The 20827-nt window shown below is 44.1% G+C and overlaps 1 protein-coding gene across 2 annotated transcripts in view; it reads left to right on the top strand.

Moving 5' to 3' along the window:
* Positions 1–11025, top strand: part of AGPAT5 (1-acylglycerol-3-phosphate O-acyltransferase 5) — a 62209-nt gene extending 51184 nt beyond the window's left edge. For both annotated transcript variants that reach the window (XM_082375362.1, XM_082375361.1), the window contains 2 exons: positions 5976–6099; positions 8493–11025. In XM_082375362.1, coding sequence (XP_082231488.1) covers positions 5976–6099; positions 8493–8718 — 350 coding nt within the window. In that variant the 3' untranslated portion in view covers positions 8719–11025. The remainder of the gene's footprint in view (positions 1–5975; positions 6100–8492) is intronic.
* The last annotated feature ends 9802 nt before the right edge of the window (positions 11026–20827 follow it).

Here is a 20827-nt window from a genome sequence, read left to right on the forward strand (position 1 = left end):
GGTAGGTGTATTCTACTACATTACATTGATATGGTTTCCAAGTATATATACTTGTATTTCTCACATATTTTTTATTAATCTGTAACAGTTGAAATTTCATTAGTCCTGCTAAGTTTGGTGCTTCTTGGCTGTCCTGTTAGTCCTTGAACTTGCCCAATATCGTTAGGTCAGCCTCCTTGCGCCCAAGGTTTACACAAAGAAATGGAAAAGTTCCATAAATCTAAGGAAGGAGTGAGGCAGGAGAGCGCTGGCCTAGCCACACTGAGGTGCGCACTGGTGCTCAGTTTCCATCTTTGTACGTGTTTTCCATATAACATTGGTGAAATCTAGTATCACTGACAGTTACGTGTGACTTTTTCTTTTTTTCAGCCACGTGCTAGGTGTTAGGGACCTTTGAGCTATTGTTTATGTCAGAGTAACCAGAAAAAACCAGAATTTTAAGCGAGCGGCATGTTGTAGTTAGACAAACCCACAGACGCTCGTGATCGCTGGCGACGTTTGCATGTGGCGTGGGCACAGAAAGCGTGTGGAGCTGCCGTCCCTCCTCAGGGTGTCAGTTGCCGGGGCCTCATGCTTCGCCGTGGCAGCCGCCGGCCGTGGGACTAGCTCGCTTGTCAAGGTGCTTCTCTCCGTAGCAGCTCTTGAAGGCGGCCGTTCAGAACGTGTTCAGGGCCACAGAGGGTAGCTCCCAGAGGTTGGGAGAGAGGACAGAGGGCTGAGGCAGGAAGGGACTAAAAGGTGGTACAATTGATGGTGGCGGGAGGAGCTCAGACCTGGGGCAGCTGCACCTAAGGCAAGACCGACCGACCGCTCTCGTGACCGCCTTCAACTCCGAGTAAAGCAGGAAGCTCACGCTTTTTAAATTTTATTTTAAGTGTAATTCTTTGGCATGTATTATACATCATACAGTTTAAAAATCAAAAGTACATAAAGTATACAGTTGAAATGGCCTGTTTCCACCCCGTCCCCTTCCACCTGGTCTCCCCCTTCCCCTCCGCAGGGGTAACCACTTTTCTTCCTTACTTGTGTATCGTGTGTACAAGTTTACTGTCCATCCCTCTTACAGAAAAGGCAACATATAGTACTTTTTTATCTTTTTTAACCGTGGAAGGAGTCATTCACCCAGTTCTACATTTCAGGACAGTGCATTTAGTTATTCAGCAGTATTGCCATTCGTTTATCAAACGTTGTTCAAAAAGTAAGATTAAACACATTTTTATTGTTTATGAAAACGAGATCTAATTCCCATAATAACCTTTTAAAAATGCTGCTTTATCATGTCACCGTCCAGTCCTAGGAACTCATGGGCTGGGCCGCGCCCACGGGATCAGTGCTGACGTCCCGGGACTCAGCATCCTGGTCCCCAAGCTCCTCCTCCACGTCGTTTCCTCCTACTCTGTGCTGCTCGCTGGGTGGGACCGGTTTCCTCACGGTTACTGAAACCCTCCTGCACCTGCATGCGGGTTCTGACCGAGGGCCGTGTGTAGGCCAGGCCACCTTCCCCTCCGTTGCTCTCATCCAAGTCTGCAACCTTGTCCCCGTGAAGGCTTCCCTCGCTCCTCTGCTTGCTGGCTCACAAAGCTTCCTCTTGCTTTCCACTCCCGTGGCACGAAGTGCACCTAAGGTTAGCACTTGGCATGTGGTTACTCTGTCCCCTCCCAGGTAGATCAGAAGTGCCTTTGGAGGCAAACCATTTTAGGCTGCGTCTCCCGGGCTCCAGACCCAGTGCCTCCTCCCGTTGCTCCACTTGTTCTGCACCGTAGCCGATGGGGCTTTGTGCATTCATGACGAGTGTCTCTGTTTTTGAAAAGGCTGGCTTTCCTGGCTGTCACACTCAGAAGCCATGTGGAAAACAAAATGTGTCATTTCAATAAATTAAGAGTAAATGTTTCCGCAAGGAACGCTACAGCAGAGTAAAACCAAAAGACAAGTGGAGGGTTGCAGAGAAAAAGGCTGATTTCCTTAATGTACAAAGTGTTCCTATAAATTGATATGATCAGTAACTCAGTAGAAAAATGGGTAAAGGGTAAGAACAGACAGTTCACAGAAAAAAATTGTTCAACCTCATTCATAATAAGAAAAATTCAAATTAAAACGTACAGTGAGATACCATTTTTTTACTATCAGACTGGCAAAAATCCCCATTAACAGGTTAGATAACAGGCCCTGTGGGTGAGATTAAAGTATCTCAGAGACTTTCATACTTTGCTGATAGGAGTGCAATACAGTACAACCTCTGTAGAAGTTGTCCAGACAACGTCTATCAAATTTACAAAAGCATTTACATTCCCACTGCTGAGACATTATTCTACAAATACACCTGTGCACGTAAGAGATGACATCTGTTGTGTGTTGATTTTGAGTTGAGACCTGTAGCTTGAAAAACTCTCATTATTACATGAATTGATTGATACGCTGCTTTACTTAGTCTAGTATAAATTAAGATTCACTTTAAACTTAAATTATGATGTAAGTCGGGTTAGGTATAAAATTCCATAACTTGGAATATTGTAGGTACCTTGTGGCTGAATTTAATAAGTATTAAATGTTATCTCCATACACAGTGGGCTGTTATTTAATACTCATATTATATAGCCCAATTAAAAAATTTTTTTCCATAAAGTTGCTAGATTGTTCATAGATATGCCATAGACCAGTGTTTCTCAAAGCCCTGTAGGAGGATCGCGGTTCCATCAGAGTTACCTGGGTGGCCTCAGCTGCACTGCAGACTGCCAACGGGCTCGCCGCAGCGGGGTGAAGCTGCGTGCTGGGGACCCTGCAGGGGTTCTCGCGGTGGCCAGCGTCTAGTAGCGTGGGTCTGCTGAGGCCTCGTGTCGGAGAGGGCGGCGGCAGGTAGTGAACCGTGAACCGTATCCTTCCCATTTCGTGGTCTGTTTCATTAGAATGTGGGTATGGCTCAGAGCCATCTGGGCATCCTCTTGTGGTTCATCTGGTCTTTTCAGCAGAGTCTGAGCGCTTTCATGGACAGCGTCCATTGGGCAGAGGTGAGACAGGGCAGTTTGACTGTAATTGATTTATAAATCCTGTTTTTAAAATGGGTGGTATACCAGAAGAAATTGTGAGCTAAAGGACAACAATTGATATTCTGTTTAAGCGTTTTATATGGTTCTAGGTAACTTTTGTGTCTTAATATTTTCTTATACGAAAAGAAAACATATTCGGAGGGAAAATTACAGGTAACTCTGAAGAAGGGAAAAAACTCTACAAACTCATCTGTCCAGATGCAGCCCCAGATAACAGTTCAGATGTTTCCCTCAGAGTCTTCTTTTCTATAATGTCTGTATGTTGGCGTGTGTATGTGCCTTTATGTATTTTTTTAAATGAGATTTTATATATGTATATATATCTTCGTATCCTGCTTTTTTTTTTCCCCCTTAATAGTGTGTCATGAACATCTTTACATGTCAGTATATACACTTACGTAATTTTTTTATAAGGCTACGTAGTGTTGTTCATTGGTGTGAATATACAACAATGTATCTATCCAGTTTGTGTTGGATTTAGGTCATATTGTTTTTTTGTTTTTGTTTTCAGAGGGAAGGGGGCAGGTTGTAAGGCGGACAGCAAGCTGTATGGGCACCACCCGAGGGCCTGGCGTGCAGAGGCACACAGCTCAGCCCGCAGACGTCCTGGGCCCCGCTGTCTGGGCTCTGCCTTTCTCGCCAGGCTCCCCAGGCACAGAGCACTCGGGACTCGGTCTCTCCAGAGACTAGACCTGTGACGTGTGTGGATACTGGGAAGACTTTCTGTTTGGCCCTAGCGCATCAATATACTCTAGGGACCTGCTGGAAAAGCTACAGTTAGAAAACAGTTACACCTTAATTTCTCCAGAGACTAGACCTGTGACATGTGTGGATACTTGGAAGACTTTCTGTTTGGCCCTAGCGCATCAATATACTCTAGGGACCTGCTGGAAAAGCTACAGTTAGAAAACAATTGCACCTTAATTTCTCCAGAGACTAGACCTGTGACATGTGTGGATACTTGGAAGACTTTCTGTTTGGCCCTAGCGCATCAATATACTCTAGGGACCTGCTGGAAAAGCTACAGTTAGAAAACAATTACACCTTAATTTCTCCAGAGACTAGACCTTGTGACGTGTGGATACTTGGAAGACTTTCTGTTTGGCCCTAGCGCATCAATATACTCTAGGGACCTGCTGGAAAAGCTATAGTTAGAAAACAATTGCACCTTAATTTGAGTACTTTTCCCTACGTTCCCTAAATATCATGGATAATTTTTGCTCATGCCCTATGAAATATGCCCCAACTAAAAGGGTTTTTACTAATATAGACACAAAAGCTTTACCGACTATTGAGGAAAGTATTTGTTACTCATTTCTCATCTTTGGTGGGAGAACCTCCTGGATGCGCTGAGAGTTGATCTGGTGCGTGTATGGTCTGTGTCTGGATGCCTGACCACAGGGACCGGGCCAACCTGTTTCCACTACTGACGACGCTGGGCCTCGGTTCGTTCATCCCCACGAGGAGGCAACAGTCCTTGCCTACAGAGGTGCACGAAGGTCCAGTGAAGTGATGTGCACGAAAGCGTGGTGTGAATACCACAGTACCGTGTACATTTTAGGTGGGAAAACCTAAAAGCACCCATGCGAACTTCAGGGCCCTTTTCTCACGCCAGCATCTTACTAGAGGCCTTGCTGACACGTCCCAAGCACTTGACTTCGCAAGCATTCGTTTCTGACACTGGAAGAAAAATATTGAAAAAGTAAAATCTTCCCTGTGGCAGTGTTTTTGCACATTTATCATCAAAGCCAATTCACTCCTAAAAGTGTAGGAAAAATGAGAGAATTTTTGATGACCTGAATGCAGCATGTTACTCAGAGCAGTTGTAGCGAGCACTTAGCAGAAAGAGGTGTGTGTGGTCCAGAGGCGGAACCTTCTTTAAGGGTTAGCTTAAAGTCTTCCTCAACCTCTGCAGCACACTAGTGACCGCTTCTCAGAACGCGTCTTTGGACACATTTCGGCTTGAGATAAAAGGCCTCGGCCTCCTACTTGCGTACCCACCCAGGGAACATAGCCTTCTCTTAAATGTCGTAGCAATATTTCCTTGTTCTCCAGGAATTTAAGTATGTTAATATGCTCATGTCTCCACAGAAAGCCACCTGCAGAAAATGGTATTTCCGGACTCAAAGTTCTGTCTTATCTTGGAATAAATCCTGACCTTATCCCTTGTGCCACATGGGCTGAAAAAAGGACCGTCTGCTTTTTTCAAATTAGCATGTTTTGGGATCTGTAGTTATTGAAGGGCTCATAGCTATTCCACGGAAAGAAGTCTGGTTCCCGAACCGAGTAGAATATGTTAAAGTACAGCAAGGATCAGGAAAGCAGGGAGTACCAGTGAGAAGAAACCACTGGCAAGTCACAGAGGGGCGGGGAGGACTGTGGAGTCGTGGAGGGAGGGCCCGGGCTGGCTCGGCGCTAGGACTGAGGGGCTCACTGCGCCTGTGCGCCCGGTGCTGCCAGCAACACCCCTCCGTGTCCTGCGGGGCTCACGGCCCGGTGGGGGCGGCAGGGACGTGTGGCGAGCACTGGGCTTGGGGCCGGAGGCGGTGGCCCCACGAAGGGGGTCGCTGGGTCTGATGGTGCTGGGCATCTGGGGACCCCTTCAGAGGGGGGCTCCGTGCTTCTAGTAGAGGCCGGCCTCCTGACCCTGGGCTGCCTGTCGAATCTATTACAGGTGGTTGTATGAAAAGTCACATTTGGTTGATTTAACTCGTGACCTAGGTAACTGTGGAAGACTTGGAAATCATACGACTTCAACTTGAAACCCAAAACCACCAGTTTATAATCTTTGTTTTCTTCTTCTTTTTTTTGTTGGCTAAAGAAAGAATCCGTTCTTCTTCATTGTTTTTAAACTTTTTTAAAGCTCATTTTCGTTTTATGTAACTGTGAATTCTAAAATAATAAAAGTGAAATCTTTTTGTTTCTTGTTAGAATTTCTCTGCAAAGAATGTCCAAAAATTCATATTCACATCGATCGTATAGACAAAAAAGATGTCCCAGAAGAACAAGTATACATGAAAAGATGGCTTCATGAACGTTTTGAAATAAAAGATAAGTGAGTAACGACAGTTCTAGCCCCTCAGAAACAGTGGCTCAACAGTCACTATAGTAAACAGCGTGAGACGAATGTAAACAGTTGTATTATCTTAAGAATGCCTTTTATAAACTCAAGTCAGATCTCATTCCGTGCCTCCTCTGTCCGTGTTTTAAACTTGACTGTTAAAGTTACTGTGAAAGATCTTGTTATGGGGGCTGTCCTTTGTTATTTACTGCATTTCAGTAATTCGCGTATAAAGATATAAAATTTTTTAAAGAAGAGAGAGACACACAGAAAGCTTTGCACTGTTGAGATACCCCAGGCCCGCCCTCCCGGGTCCAGGGGAGTGTGTGCGCGCTGAGGACAGGCCGTCAGGCTGGCGGTGCGGAGAGAATCGGGCTGTGGGTGGAGGACGGTGTCTCACGAGTACGTGGAACTGACCCCTTTGTATTTGTTGGAAGAAGAAGGGGCAGTTGACATTTTCACAAGAAAAGTGTCCTTTTGCTATTAGCATCTTGGGGCCTAAACCGTTTCTGGGGTTGGCCTTGTGTTTCTCCCACCAATAACATGACTTGGGAGCTAGTGCGGTGTTGGCCCCTGGCTGAGAGTTGCTGTGAGTAAGTTCCAGGCGGGCCTCTGGATGCCTCTGGGGCAGGCGGAGCTCGAGGTCAGGTGAGGGTGAGCCTGTTAGTCTCCCTGCGATTCACACAAATTTCTAAAGGTGGAAATTTTAGAATTTTCTTCTCTTTTCAGGAAGATAAAAACTGGGTCTTAGGTTTAGATGTAATACTTAGAAACTGAATTTCCGTGGATGAAAATTTCAGGATATATTATTTATTTACTATTTGTTTTGTTTTCAGTGGAAATTTTATCCTTTTTGTTGTTTGAAAGATGTGTTTTAAACATCTATACTTTTTTTCCTCTTTCTGAAAAAAATGGATCTATGAGTTATAGGATGCACCATTTAAATTTATTAGGACCACATTGAAAAGTATGGTTTTTTTAAAGGCTTTAGAAAATACTTCCAGGGCTTCCCTGGTGGCACAGTGGTTAAGAATCCGCCTGCCAATGCAGGGGACACGGGTTCGAGCCCTGGTCTGGGAAGATCCCACGTGCCGCGGAGCAGCTAAGCCCATGCGCCACGACTACTGAGCCTGCACTCTAGAGCCTGCGCGCCACAACTACTGAGCCCGCATGCCACAGCTACCGAAGCCCGCGCGCATAGAGCCCGTGCTCCCCAACAAGAGAAGCCACCACAATGAGAAGCCCGCGCACCGCAACGAAGAGTAGCCCCCGCTCGCTGCAACTAGAGAAAGCCCGTGCGCAGCTACAAAGACCCAATGCAGCCGCAAGAAAAAAATACTTCCAAAATTCTGTTTATGTTCAGAAATTGTACCTGTGTTTTAGTCCCTAAAATGCTTCTTCTCAGGAAACTGCCACTGTTTCTCCTCTCCTTGTTGTATGGCAGTAAAACACTTCCTAATTAACCCTCCTAGATTAACAAGTGAAAGCTATTTAAAGTATATTATGTTGAAAATGAAACTATATGAAGTTTATAAACACATTTCTGTGTTTCATTGACTCTCAATTGTGCATGACAATGTGTTAAACCAATTATTCAGCACCACCCACTTTGGATATGGAAGAAATTTTAAAAGTAAGATTTATGTGTTTTGACATGAAAATCTGTTATCAGAAAAAAACCCTGAATAATATGATTAATATCCTATGTATTTTGTGTTATAGGTGTTTATATGTATATTTAGAATGAGTCTGGACGTTTTAAAACAGTGATTTTCTCTAGGGAATGTGAGTTGTAAGGCAACAGAAAGACTTTCCCTTTTTGTACTTTGTGTTTCAGATTTTTATGTTGAGTATATTCTGCTATTATAACTTTACATTTTTAAAATAAGGAAACTGCATTAACTATGCTATTTTTCCTTCTTTTACCTGCTTTTGTAATTCCATGCGAATAGGGGCTTTGGGGGGTAACTCTCCATTTATAAGAACTGCTGATCTTTTCTCTGACTTCTGGTAGAACAGGACCTGCGAGGAGGAGGAGTGTTTGGAGGGGTAAAGATTGGGAAAGGCAGAGAAAAAGCCCACGTGTGTGTCAGGTCCCTGTAAAGTTTTACAGATCTAAAGTTTAAAAAACAAAAACATCCCCATAAAATTACTTGAAACCATCTGTTTATAAATATTACATATAATTCATTTACATTAATCATAGAGCATATTAAAGATATTTTTAATGTCTAGGAACTCCAATTAAACCAACTCTCTGGGTGTTTCCTATAAGGACCTATAACTTCTCTAGCATATAATAGGCAGCCAATAAATATTTGTTGAATTAAAATATTGAAATGGCTAAACCTGAAAGTTAACACTTTTTTTTTTCATTCTGGCTATAGATTGCTTATAGAATTCTATGATTCACTGGATCCAGAAAGAAGAAACAAATTTCCCGGAGAATGTGTTAATTCTAAACTAAGTCTCAAGAAGACCTTACCATCATTCTTGATCTTAAGTGGTTTGACTGCTGGTATGCTTATGACCGAGGCTGGAAGGAAACTATATGTAAAAACGTGGATTTATGGAACCTTAATTGGCTGCTTGTGGGTTAGTATTAAAGCGTAAACGCGTAGCTGTCTCCAGGCGGTGGGATGTGCTACGTTGTTTATTACTGGCGGCTGCACATTACACCCGATTGTTCCTGAATTTAATGAGAAGCGTAAATAAAGCCTTGTTGATTGAACATTGGATGAAATAGAATTTCTGACTAAAGCCAATGTGCAGTTGGTCTTGGGCAAACATACATGGTTTTACAACTTTAGTCCAGAAGCTGCTGGAAAGGGAAAAGATAAACAGAGTTTATGTTATAGTTGGCATTTCCTATGAACTAATGTCAACTTCAGAAGACTGTTAGGATTATATATTTTGTTACTGTTTTGTAATTCCGATAGCTGCATTCATGAACATTAATTTGCAGTATTTTTCACTGTATTTGTTATCTTCAATTTTTTACAACTTGACTGGTCCAAACTCTTATCACTGAAATATTTAGTATCTTGCAGCTGTGTAATATTTTGCCTTGTGTTTAATTTCTCCAAGTCGATGAAAGAAATTATAGTTAAGTATGGAGAAGGACACGAGGAGAGGCTGAGGAATGCTGGTGAGGGGAGCTCTGGTTAGCGCGGACTTCTATTGTATTGTGGTGTTAGCTGATTTCACTTTATATTGGCAAAGTGAGTAGCATCTCTGATATTTACTGAAACAGCTTCATTTGCACACCCTGTACTCTATACAAAAGAATAATGTATAAAAATACGAGAATTAAGTTTAAGTTAAAATTGTGATCCTGATTCATTGTAGCAGAACTTTAAATTGCTCAGCTTTTTGAAGATTTAAGCTAAGCTCCTAGCACTTCATGACATTTGTGCCATACGTACTTGAAAACCTTAAGATTTCCTGTTATTTTTTATATCGAAATAATCAGTGTGAACCTTTGTTGGACCTGAGTCCATAGATATTTGAGATGGTGGGAGCTCTCAAACACCTGACTAGGTTTATTAGCATGTGCCTTTAGCCTGTTACTCTTGGGTTTAGCAAAATATTTAATCCCCAAATCATTTTTTTTATGTCATCATGGTCGGTTTCCACCGTCTTCGAGTTCTTTTCCTTTGGATCACCGGCAGGGCTGCTGCTCGGGGCTGGCACAGGGGCTCACGGGAAAGCACTGTGTCGCCAGCCAGCGTTTGTCCTGATGCAGAGTTGAACCATTTAAGCTCTCGTGAGCCAGCCCACCATCCACAGCAAAGGCATTTTGTATTCGTCTTATGTCAAGAAATCACCTTCCTCAAGCCAGTGAAGTACAGACTTAATCCATCAGGACGGAGTAAATTTGTTTTGTTCCCATTGGTATTAATGGGGCCACACAATTCATCTGTATCACCTGAAAAGAAGCTTTGTTTCAGGAACCAAATCACATAATTTGCAGTCATGGAACAATTAATCCCCTAGAAGAGGACCTTTTTTAAAGTGTGATCTGCTCTACTTTTAATGTTACAATTCAAGCTTGATTGCCTACTGGTCATTTAAGATACCAGTTCTGCTTCTGAGTAATGGATTTTTATCACCATTTAAATCATGATAAACAAAATGGAAACACAAATTAAGGGAAATTTGGTCTGATTTTCCAGAACCAGAGTAAGCCATTTCAAGTAACCCCTCTGAAGAGTTGGGTGGTATGAATTGGTTTGTGTATGTTAGTGTGTGTATATGTATTGATACACACATTCCCACAGGATACACTTGGCCTCATTATGAATGGGGGTGCAGGTGAAACTTCTGTTCTCATGCCAAATTGCAATTTTCTCTTACCCTGTGAAGTGCAATTTAGATCAATCCCATGTCTTCGTTAAATACTCTTTTTAACAGTCCTAAACTTAGAAACTATTTCTAATTAGATCACAATAAATGTGAGTTGTGTAACTTACTTTGAATGTCATGGATATGTTCTCAATTTAAATTTTAAGAAGCAGTACCATTGGAATCATGTTGATTATAACTGATTTGGAGAAGGCCAAGTGAACTGCATAAGATCACTTGAACAGCATGTTTCTTGTAACTATCCTTATATTCTTCTCACAAAAGGTCTATAAAATATTTGTTTAAAATTTTTTTGTATCAAAATATTTGGAAAATTAGAAGCTTCTTTTTAACATGTATTGATATGATTTGAATTATGAAATTAAGAGCCCTATATACCTGTAAATCTTTTCACATAATATCATTTAAGCTTTTGTTTGTGTTACTGTTGATTTACAGCTTAGTTAGTACTTGGTTTATCTTTAAAAGAATGCAATCAATGTGCATGCTTTTATGTTTTTCGCAGAAGGGTGTGTTTGGATGAAAGTAAGAGAAAAAATAAAATCTTTCAGTGTCTCTAATGTCTGTGCTATTTTGTGACCCAAAAATTCATCAACAGTCTCTTATTCCATAAAATAGGCTTCATGGCTGGCCTTGGGTTCTGAATATATAAAACTATAATAATTTTTCTTAAGTATTGGGCAAGTTTTTTTAATACATTAAAATCTTCAAAATTGTGAAGCAGTATATTAATTTGGTTAATTCATCCATATACTTTATAAGATGTATGGCAAATATTAATTGCTTAACAATTCTGTAATAATTAGGATACCTCACTGAAACATGTCAGATGCCTAAAATTAGCCAGGTTGGTGAGTCGAGTGTGAATCTGACTAATCCTTACATCACACGTACCAGTGATTTCTTTCATATGTATCATTTCCGTGTGATTTTTTTTTTTTCACTTAGAGTGGTACAGTTCTCCTTTATATCCAGATTATGTAAACTTTATCGTTCCCTTAGTAATATTATGTGGTTTATACTTAACATTCACTGAATAGGTCCATGTCAATAAAATGATCTGAATAAATTGACCATTAAAACAAAGAAATAATATATGAAATTTGCCCATCAAGTGTAGGCACAAAGTAACTTCCAGATATACATCAGACTCCCATTTGAGAAGACAGAGAAATGTCTATCATAGGATTTCGTGTGTACAATTGCAAATTTATATAGTAAAATTAAACTGTAACCCTAATCATATTTGTTCTTGAAGTGTCAGATGAGGAAGAGGTTTCCTTGGCCCCTATTCCAGATGTCATCTTTGCTTATAAGTAGGTTTTCTTTTTTGGGTAGGGGCGTGTTTTTATTATGAATTACACATATTTTTAGATTAAAGATTGGCTAACTTGGAACATTATGTTACCATTTAGTATAACTGGCATTATAAACACACTAACTTAACCTAACACCTAAGCATTAGAATGAAAATCGGTACTTGGCCAAACTGATATTTGGAAATATTCAGATATTTGATGTTATATAGGTAAAATCTGCATTGACGGAATCTAAAACTTCATTCAGGTATTTTGGAGTGCCATGTTTGCAGTCACTAATTTATGTCAGTTCAGAGTAGTTACAATTTGACATTATCCCTGAGATTTCATTGACACCTTTTCCAATTTGTGGATGATAAAGTAAGTCCATTACTTCTACCAACTGGGGGGTCATTTTTGACCTCATTCATGCCTGAGGTCAAAGAGACAGATTCCTGGTTTTTATCCTGAGCAGAAAGAAAAAAAAAAAAAAGCTGTTTTTCAGAAGGCCACTCTAAATAGAAAGCTCAGTACCTTCCACTGTGTGGGAGAAAATCTGATGTGGGCGGCAAACTCTCAATAAATATTTACTGATGGGGACGAGACAGGTCAGTCATTCATCCAAATTAGTGACGATTCATAATCTTATATGTGACTATGTAAGGAAGACGTGTTCTACAATTTTATTTTTATAAATCTTTACATCTGAAAAAAACAGGAAGAAGATGCTATTGATGTTCTCCGTGTGTCCAGCAGGAGAGAATATTTACTAACAGTCTTGTCTCCTTATGGTATGTTCAGAATAAATTCTGACTTACATTCTTGGGCTTATTGGTGTTTCCTTATTTCAACGAAAAGGAAAATATAAATCTCAAAGGTCATTCGGTGATATATGGGATGGTAAAGGATATATTTGGTTACAGTTACTTCATATATATGTGATATGTAGGTATGTTTTATTGACAACTGTAGCGATAGAATACCATATATTGTTTTAAAAGCTCATTTTGCTTTTATCCTTGCCAGGACTTGTTGAGTGCTTACTATGTGTTGGGCACTGTGCTTAGCCACAGGCATGATCTCCTCTAATCCTCATAACAGATCCCGTGCAGTGGGGATCTGTTGGCCTTTGAGAGTAACAAGTCTGTAGGCGGACTGCCAGGTTTTGGGTCCTGGTTTTACCACTTGATATCTGACCTTGGGCAAGTTAAAGTTGGAAGTTTCTGTGACCCGATTTTTTCATCTGTAAAACAGCGATACTAATCGTGTTTACCTCAAAGAGTTGCTGAGGACTCAGTAGGTCAGTGCATCTGAAGCACGATATGTAGTGCATGGAATGTAGCCGGTGCTAAGTAAGTCGTGTTCTTGGAAGATTCCTCTGCTCCCAGTTTTACAGATGAGGAAATTGAGGCTCAGAGTTTGAATAAAATAATACAAAGTCACATAACTAATACTTCGGGCGGAAAAAAGTACTCCCATTCTTTTCTGCTTAAAGAAGATGTAACACAGTATTTCAAGCTACTTAGGTGCCTTTAAAGGTGGATGATCTTAACTCTGATCATAGTTGTTTAAACATTACAGGTTTCGTTTTAAATCTGGATCAGATAATCCAGAGATCACAAAAGGAAAGAGTCTCCATATTTTCATAGGAAGCCTCCTGGTCTCTCCAGACTGACTACACGTCGGTCCTGAGGGCCGAGGAGGTGCCCGTCAGGTTGGGAGCACAGCATCCTTCCCACGTTGGTACAGGTGAGGTGTAACAGCCGGTTCAGAGGGCTTTCCTTACAGTGGCACACAGGGGCGCAACGTTTGAAATTATCCCACCTAAGGCCCCTTACCAAGGGAAGTCACAAACTGTACAATCATCTGTGCTTTATCACTACATGTTTATAATCTTAGAAAAATTACCTTCCCTGTTCGAGCCCTCCTTTATCTATAAAATGAAGAGAATACTTAACCTACCTCACAGAGTTTATTAAGAGTCAATTGAGATACTAGTTGTAAAAATGCATTCTTACAGAGACTTCCCTGGCGGTTCAGTGGTTAAGACTCTGTGCTTCCACTACAGGGGGCCCGGGTTCAATCCCTGGTCAGGGAACTAAGATCCCGCCTGCTGCACAGCGCGGCCAAAAAAAATACATTCTTACATAAAGTTCATGAGTGAGGGATTATTATAATTCTTCCTAAATTATTTCAGCTTTACTTACTGTATAATGTGTGAATAAATAATTATTTTCTGATGCACATAGGAATATTTATCATTAAACATTTTTGAGCCATTCAGGATCATATTTATGTTGTGTTCTGTCCATGCATCCTTGAGTTACTTTTCATCTGCGTCACAGGACAATTAGCCGGTTTTCATTTGTTCACGACTGTCTTCATTCTTTTCTCTCTCTTGCACCCATCTTTTATGAGGTCTTTGGAAGTTCGTTTCAGGGAAGGTGGCAGAGAAAGTTGTGTTTTTCCCACTCACCACCCCATCCCAGTGTCTTATCACTGCTCAGAATGGGAAATACCAGTAAGCGCATTTGGAGATCATTTCTTGCTGTATAATGGAAACCAGGATGAAGAAAGAAAAAACCCAACCTAGAAGGAAGAGCACTTTCAAATTGAGGACCCGCTGAAGAGAACTAGAAGTAAAGGAGCATTTCCCTGTCGAGCTGCTGTGTGTGGGGTGTGAGGAGCTGACAGAGAACCTTCCGGAACCCTGGAAGGTGTCTGAAAAATATCTACGGGGCTTTGTCCTGTGCCTGCTTTGGCTGATTTGTTTTATTCTTGGTGGTGGTGGTGGTTACAGTTTGACCTTCCAGCTGAAAGGCGATCTCACGAGCTAGCAGTACAGTGACTGTCACTTAAAGATGTCGGGGGTGTGATTGTTGTTCCCCAGATTTTCTACAGCTGCAGCCAGCATTGCACATTCACTCACAAAATATCATGGAGCACCTGCGAGGGCTGAGGTGACACAGCTGTTTCCAAAGGAGCCTACTTAGGGTGCAAGGGGAGATGGTGAAGAATCCAGCAAAGCCAAAGACATCTTAGGAAGTAGGTGATACTGGACATGGCCACCCTGCCACGTCTCCCTCGTTCAGGTTTTCGCAGAGCACAATGACGCCCCGAGGACCTGCGTGGATGACAGCTGTTGGTGACGCCATCCATTGCTGGCATGTTCTTCCGAGAGGCAACTCACCTGGAACCAGGAAGAGTGAAAGCAGTTGCTGCTCTGACCTCGGGGATCTTGAGGATGCTGGCACCTCGGGGGCGTCACAGCACCCAACACTGTCAGTTACACACTTCGCGTCTCTTCAGAGAGTGGCTTTGTGTAGCTCTTTAGCATCCATTCTGTCTTTTAATGCTTTTTGTTTGGGGGGAGATTTGGGGAGGAGGGGGGCGTAGTGAATGGAGAGGCGGGCGTAAGAGCATGGATTCCGGAGCCAGGCCACTGGGGTTCGAATCCTCCTGTTTCTCACCAGCTGGGCGACCTTGGTCCGCTTCCTAGTCTCTGTGCCTCCGTTTCCTTAATTATAAAATGGCAATGATGAGAATGGTCCCTACTGCATAGGGTGGTTGTGAGGATTAATGAATAATTAATGATGAATGAAGTTCCTGGATGATAAAGTACGCCTGTCACGTTCTAAGCGCTCGATGTTAGCTGTTGTTATTACTAGTGTTTTGAAAACTCAGAGCCACGAGGATGGCAGGCACCCTTCTGCCCAGGAATCCCAGTATTAAATTGGTAGCTAAACTACGTACAAGTCTGGTGTACCTGTGCCTTTTATTGTAAACTACCTCGAATACTTCGTCCATATATATGTCCATAACTGGCTCTGCCTTATACTAGAACTAATCGCATTCTTGTTTCAGGTTTTTGGTGTGCTGGTCTAATTTGGCATGTGACAGACACAAACTTCACATTGTGAAATGAAATAAAGGATATTGAAAAGGTCAACCCAAAAATGTATCCCTCTCTCCTTGTGCACTAATGTCTTTATTCTTTTTTATTTTTTTAATATTTATTTATTTATTTTTGGCTGTGTTGGGTCTTCATTGCTGCGCGTGGGCTTTCTCTAGTTGCGGCGAGCGGGGGCCACTCCTTGCTGCAGTGCACAGGCCTCTCATGGCAGTGGCCTCTCTTGTTGCAGAGCACAGGCTCCAGGCGCACGGGCCTAAGTAGTTGTGGCGCGTGGGCTCAGTAGTTGTGGCCCACGGGCTTTGCCGCTTTGCGGCATCTGGGATCTTTCCGGACCAGGGCTGGAACCCGTGTCCCCTGCATTGGCAGGCGGACTCCTAACCACTGTGCCACCAGGGAAGTCCTTTTTTTTTTTTGGTCTCTGTATTCCTTCCCCATTCTCTTTCTAGAAGTTGAGATAAATAAAGGATTTTAGGTCAGAAATAAATCCAATACAGAGCATCCCTCCATGTGTCCTTTTCTCAGGTACCTCCTGGCTCTGAGGTTGTCTTTGACATGCTCTTCTTCCTGCCCTCTGGTTACCTGCTGGTCCTCTAACTTTATCAATTGTGGCACTTTTGTTCCTGATATATTTTATTACTGACTGCCGGCCTCACTGTAACATGCGTTTGTGTCTGGCGTTGGTTTCTATTGGACAGACTGGTCTACAAGATGACAGAGGCCGGGGCTTGTGGGTCCTGAGACCCCACCCCAGTTCCCAGCACGTTAGGTACCCAGCAAGGTTTGCTAAACTCACTCAATAGGTACACATCCGAGGCTCGACAGTTTACAGTTAATCATCGTGACATCAGATTGAATATCAACTGAAGGTTTTTTAAAGCAATTGTGTCTTAATTTTATAGTCTGAAGTCAACAAATTCTTTTCTAAAAGTAAATGGTATAACCAACATTCACTAAGTGATAGGGTAGTTACTATTTGGAAGGATCATCCAGGAATTGACGTTCAAGACAGTAAAGCACAACCAAGAAACAATCTGAGGCAAAAAGGACAATATTGAAATGTGTTCATTCTGGATTGGGCTTAGAGTGGATGCTACATCAAACCATTTTCTGTGTGGGGAGAGGGGGATTTTTTTTTTTTATCTTTAAGTTTTTCCAAATTAAAAAATGTTAAATTTTATCAATACTAGGCACATAGGTTCTTTTGTTTAGCAATATTATCTGAACATGATTCCATATGGTATCATGATGACTAGTTAAATGTCAACACTTTTTCATCATTACTAATCAGTAAAGTCTTAAAATCTGCAGTAATTGAAAAATCCTCTATCTGGTGTATCTAAATGAATGTAATCAGTTAATGTTATGTGGTACGGTGTTTCCAAATAGTTATTGGAAATAGGTGTGTGCTGTTGCGTCGGCTTCTAATGAAGAGCTAAAGTCTTGTCACTTTTGTCTGCTCCTTTCATTCTTCCCAGAGGGAATTACTTGGGATGAATTGTGTTGAAAGGCAGTGTGTTTATAATGGCCTCAGAAGGCACATTAAAAATGCTGACAGCAAAAGAATGAGACTTTTTAAGAAGGTTGCAGTTAATTTCCAGAAGTGTATAGGAAACAAGATAATTCCCCCTGAGTTCTTCTTCTTCTTCTAACAAGAAGAACAATCTTGTAATCTCGTGAATAATGTCCCACTGTAGGTTAAGGCTAATAGTTACAATATAAGATCAGTTTCTAAATAGCTCAAGGCAGTGTTAACAATAGGGAAGCTTGAGTTGGAAAAACCAAAGAGAGAGAGAGTCAAGCACTCTGGCTCACTTTACAGAAATGACTGTGACGACCAAGGAAGCCTGGGGACTGGACTCAGATCTCACAGGCAGAGGGACGAGTGGCGATGCCAACCAGAGCCAGTCTGAACTGTAGGCACCCATGTTGGTGGGACTTTATTAGCAGTAGAGTATGTTCAAAAGAATGTATAGGATGTAGAAACCTGAGTTCATATTAATGAGATGTATGTGTGTATATACGTGCACGTGTATAAAAATATATGATTTACAATTGATGATAAGGATTCTCAGGCAATACTGAATTACCTCTCTTCACATCTTTAATGTTGAATCCAGAATCTTGGGGACCTTCTCTGAAGAGTCCTTTCACGCTTTTTGAGCTGGTGACCTCCTATTCTATTCAATGACATAATAAACTCTTTAACCAACCTCTGCCCTGAAGCCTCCTAGTTAATTTGGAGACGGCTGACTTTTTTTTACATCTTTATTGGAGTATAATTGCTTTATAATGTTGTGTTAGTTTCTGCTGTATAACAAAGCAAATCAGCCATATGCATACACATGTCCCCATATCCCCTCCCTCTTGCGTCTCCCTCCCACCCTCCTTATCCCACCCCTCTAGGTGGTCACAAAGCACCGAGCTGATCTCCCTGTGCTATGCGGTTGCTTCTCACTAGCTATCTATTTTACACATGGTAGTGTATATATGTCCATGCCACTCTCTCACTTCGTCCCAGAGACGGCTGACTTTGATACATGACTTCTTGTGTTCTCTAATATCCATCCATGCCCTGTTACTGTCTCTCTTACCTCGCAGAAATCTTTCTTTACTAAAACATACTACATTTATATGTATAGTCATGCCATGTGTATCTGTCTTCGCTAAACTAGGGCAAAAATGTTTAATCAATAAAGGGTTTCACAGCTGGCAAAATTCGGAAATTATCAGCCATACCCATGTTCAAATAAAAGCTCCATTCATCATAATTAGAATAGCTCCGTTATTATTTACTATCTGATAGACAACGTGCTAAGTGCTTTTCATACATTCTACTTAAATTCTCACAATAACCTTGGGAAGTAGATAAGGGTCCCTAAAATGTCCTATTCATTAGAATGAATATTTATTACCTTTGAAAAATCTCATCCAGAAGCAGAGCTGGGTCCTAAGAGATGCGTGACATTTGCTCTTATGTCCATAGAGGATGAAACAGGTCTGCAGAGACAAGGCCAGCTGGAAAAACATCTCCCCTGCCTCTGGGAGGGCAGGGGTTTACAGGGTAAAAGAAGTCACCAATAATTTCTTTTGAAACCGTAAACATGTAAGAAAAGAAATGGACTAGTCCATAGACAGTATTGCACGATACCTTAGATTTTCACGATACAAGTTACTTTGAAGCCTACTTCCAGATACCCTGTGGGTAGTGGTGGGTTCCTCTAGGTTCATGGACTTTGGGGTAAAAGGCGGGCATCGAGTCAAGTGTAGACAGGGTGAGCGGGAACCGGGAACCCCGCCCTCGGGCCTTTGTATTCCAGCCCCTCCTCCATGACTGTTCGACCCCCGCCTTGGTGGCCACTTGCCGGCAGGAGCCTCGGGGGAGGCGTTTGCCTCGTCCTCATTCACGCCGACGCCGGGGCAGGAATGGCGGCGGCCCCGTGCCTTGGTCGGATGTGTTTGCAGCCCCCCAGGCGACACCTGGGCTCCTGTTAGGTTAGGGGTGATCTCCTGCGGCCAGTGGGTAGACTCGGCCGACAAGGCTTCGGGGACCCCGCGGGGCCGCCTCCGAGCCGGTCAGACGGCGTGGAGGGGCCTCTCAGGTGAGGAGCCGGAGGCCACGTGGGTGAGACCCTTCCCCGGCTCACCTCCTCCGGGGGCCCTGCCTGTCCTGAGCCACGTGCGCCACGTGCGCCACGGGGACGGGGACGAGGGCAAGAGGCCTCAGCCTGGCCGGGGGCGGTGGGGGGGGGCCGTGATCAGGTCTCCCCGGATGCCGCCGCGGCCGAGGGACAGCCATCCCGGGGCAGTGGTCCCCCTGGACCCAGGTGGCAGGGTGAGGGGCACAGCGAGGGCGTCCCGGCACGAGCCCCCCCTGTGGCCCTGCTCAGGCCTGGGCCGGGGGGACACTCGGGCTCCGTCTGCCGGCCCTGGGCCGCCCTGGCCGGCAGGCGCTCAGCCCGAGGGTCCTGGACGCCAGGGTGGCAGCGGGGCCGGCCCGCGGTGGAGGGCGGTGGAGGGCGGCCCCGGCGCGCGGCGGGTGAGGTCCTGTGCTCCCGGCGGGAGGACTCCGCTCCCAGACGCAGTGTCGCCCGAGGCCACCCCAAGAGCGCCGGGGAACGTTCGGGCGCCGAGCCCAAAGCCTGGCCCTTCCCGTGCTCGGCCCTCGGTCCGCCGCTTTGCGCCGAGCGACTAGAGGGGTGGCCGGGCCCGGGCGGCGGGAACACCCCGGGGCGCCTCGCTCCGCAGGGAGCTGGCAGGACCCCCGGGACCCTGGCCTCCGTCTCCAGGCGGCGTTTCCAGGCCGATCTGGGCCTTCGTGTTAACCCTGGGGAGAGAGCAAGGGGGTAGACGGTGCGTTCTGCTGAATTCTCCGCGTCCCCCCGAGGGAGGACCTCAGGCAAGACTCCTGCCAATTTGCGGCTGAGCAGGTGTTAGGCAGGTTCCTGAATAACAGGAGGGACAGGGTGATGGCCCCTCACCAGACGTCAGTGCCACCTGAAGGGACAGCGACGCCTCTGGAGAACGGGCTGGCGGCCGTCGGCCGCGACAGCTGGGCAGTGAGGGTCACACTCGTCCTCCCGGTTCCCGCTGGGCCACCTCTGGCCCACGGGTGCCGTCACCACACAGCCCGGGGGTGACACGTGACCAGCCCTGGAAATGACCCGAGACCTGTGAGGTGTCAACTGTTTCTCATTTCCAGGGGGCACTTAGGCCTGGCAGAGCAGACGGGTCTTGAGCTAAACTCGAGGAATTACAGCAAAAACCACTCGCGTCTGTCGTATCTCGAGTGCCAACCGCACGTCTGGTGTTTGACATGTTTCATCCTCACCGTTTTATAAAGCAGGCATCACTGTTCCCACTTTACAGATGAGAAAAGTAAGTCTCAGAGCTGGGAAGGGACACGCCCGAGGCTGTAGAACTGGTCATAGATGAGAAGCCCTAGGAGGCAGAGAGATGGAGAGGGACGGTCGTTTCCGGCAAGGAGAGCACGTGAGGTCGGGCCCAGGCCTGCCGGTGGGACAGCATGTGTAGCGGTGACACCACATGGCGCTGCGGGGACGGAGAGGGTGTACGGCTCAGGCCCGGGACACAGCGGCGCCATGCTGGGGACTTAACGTGCACTATCCCACTCATTCCTTACAAAACC

This window comes from Balaenoptera borealis (genome assembly GCF_965194805.1).
Source record: "Balaenoptera borealis genome assembly, chromosome: 21".
NCBI lineage: Eukaryota > Metazoa > Chordata > Mammalia > Artiodactyla > Balaenopteridae > Balaenoptera > Balaenoptera borealis.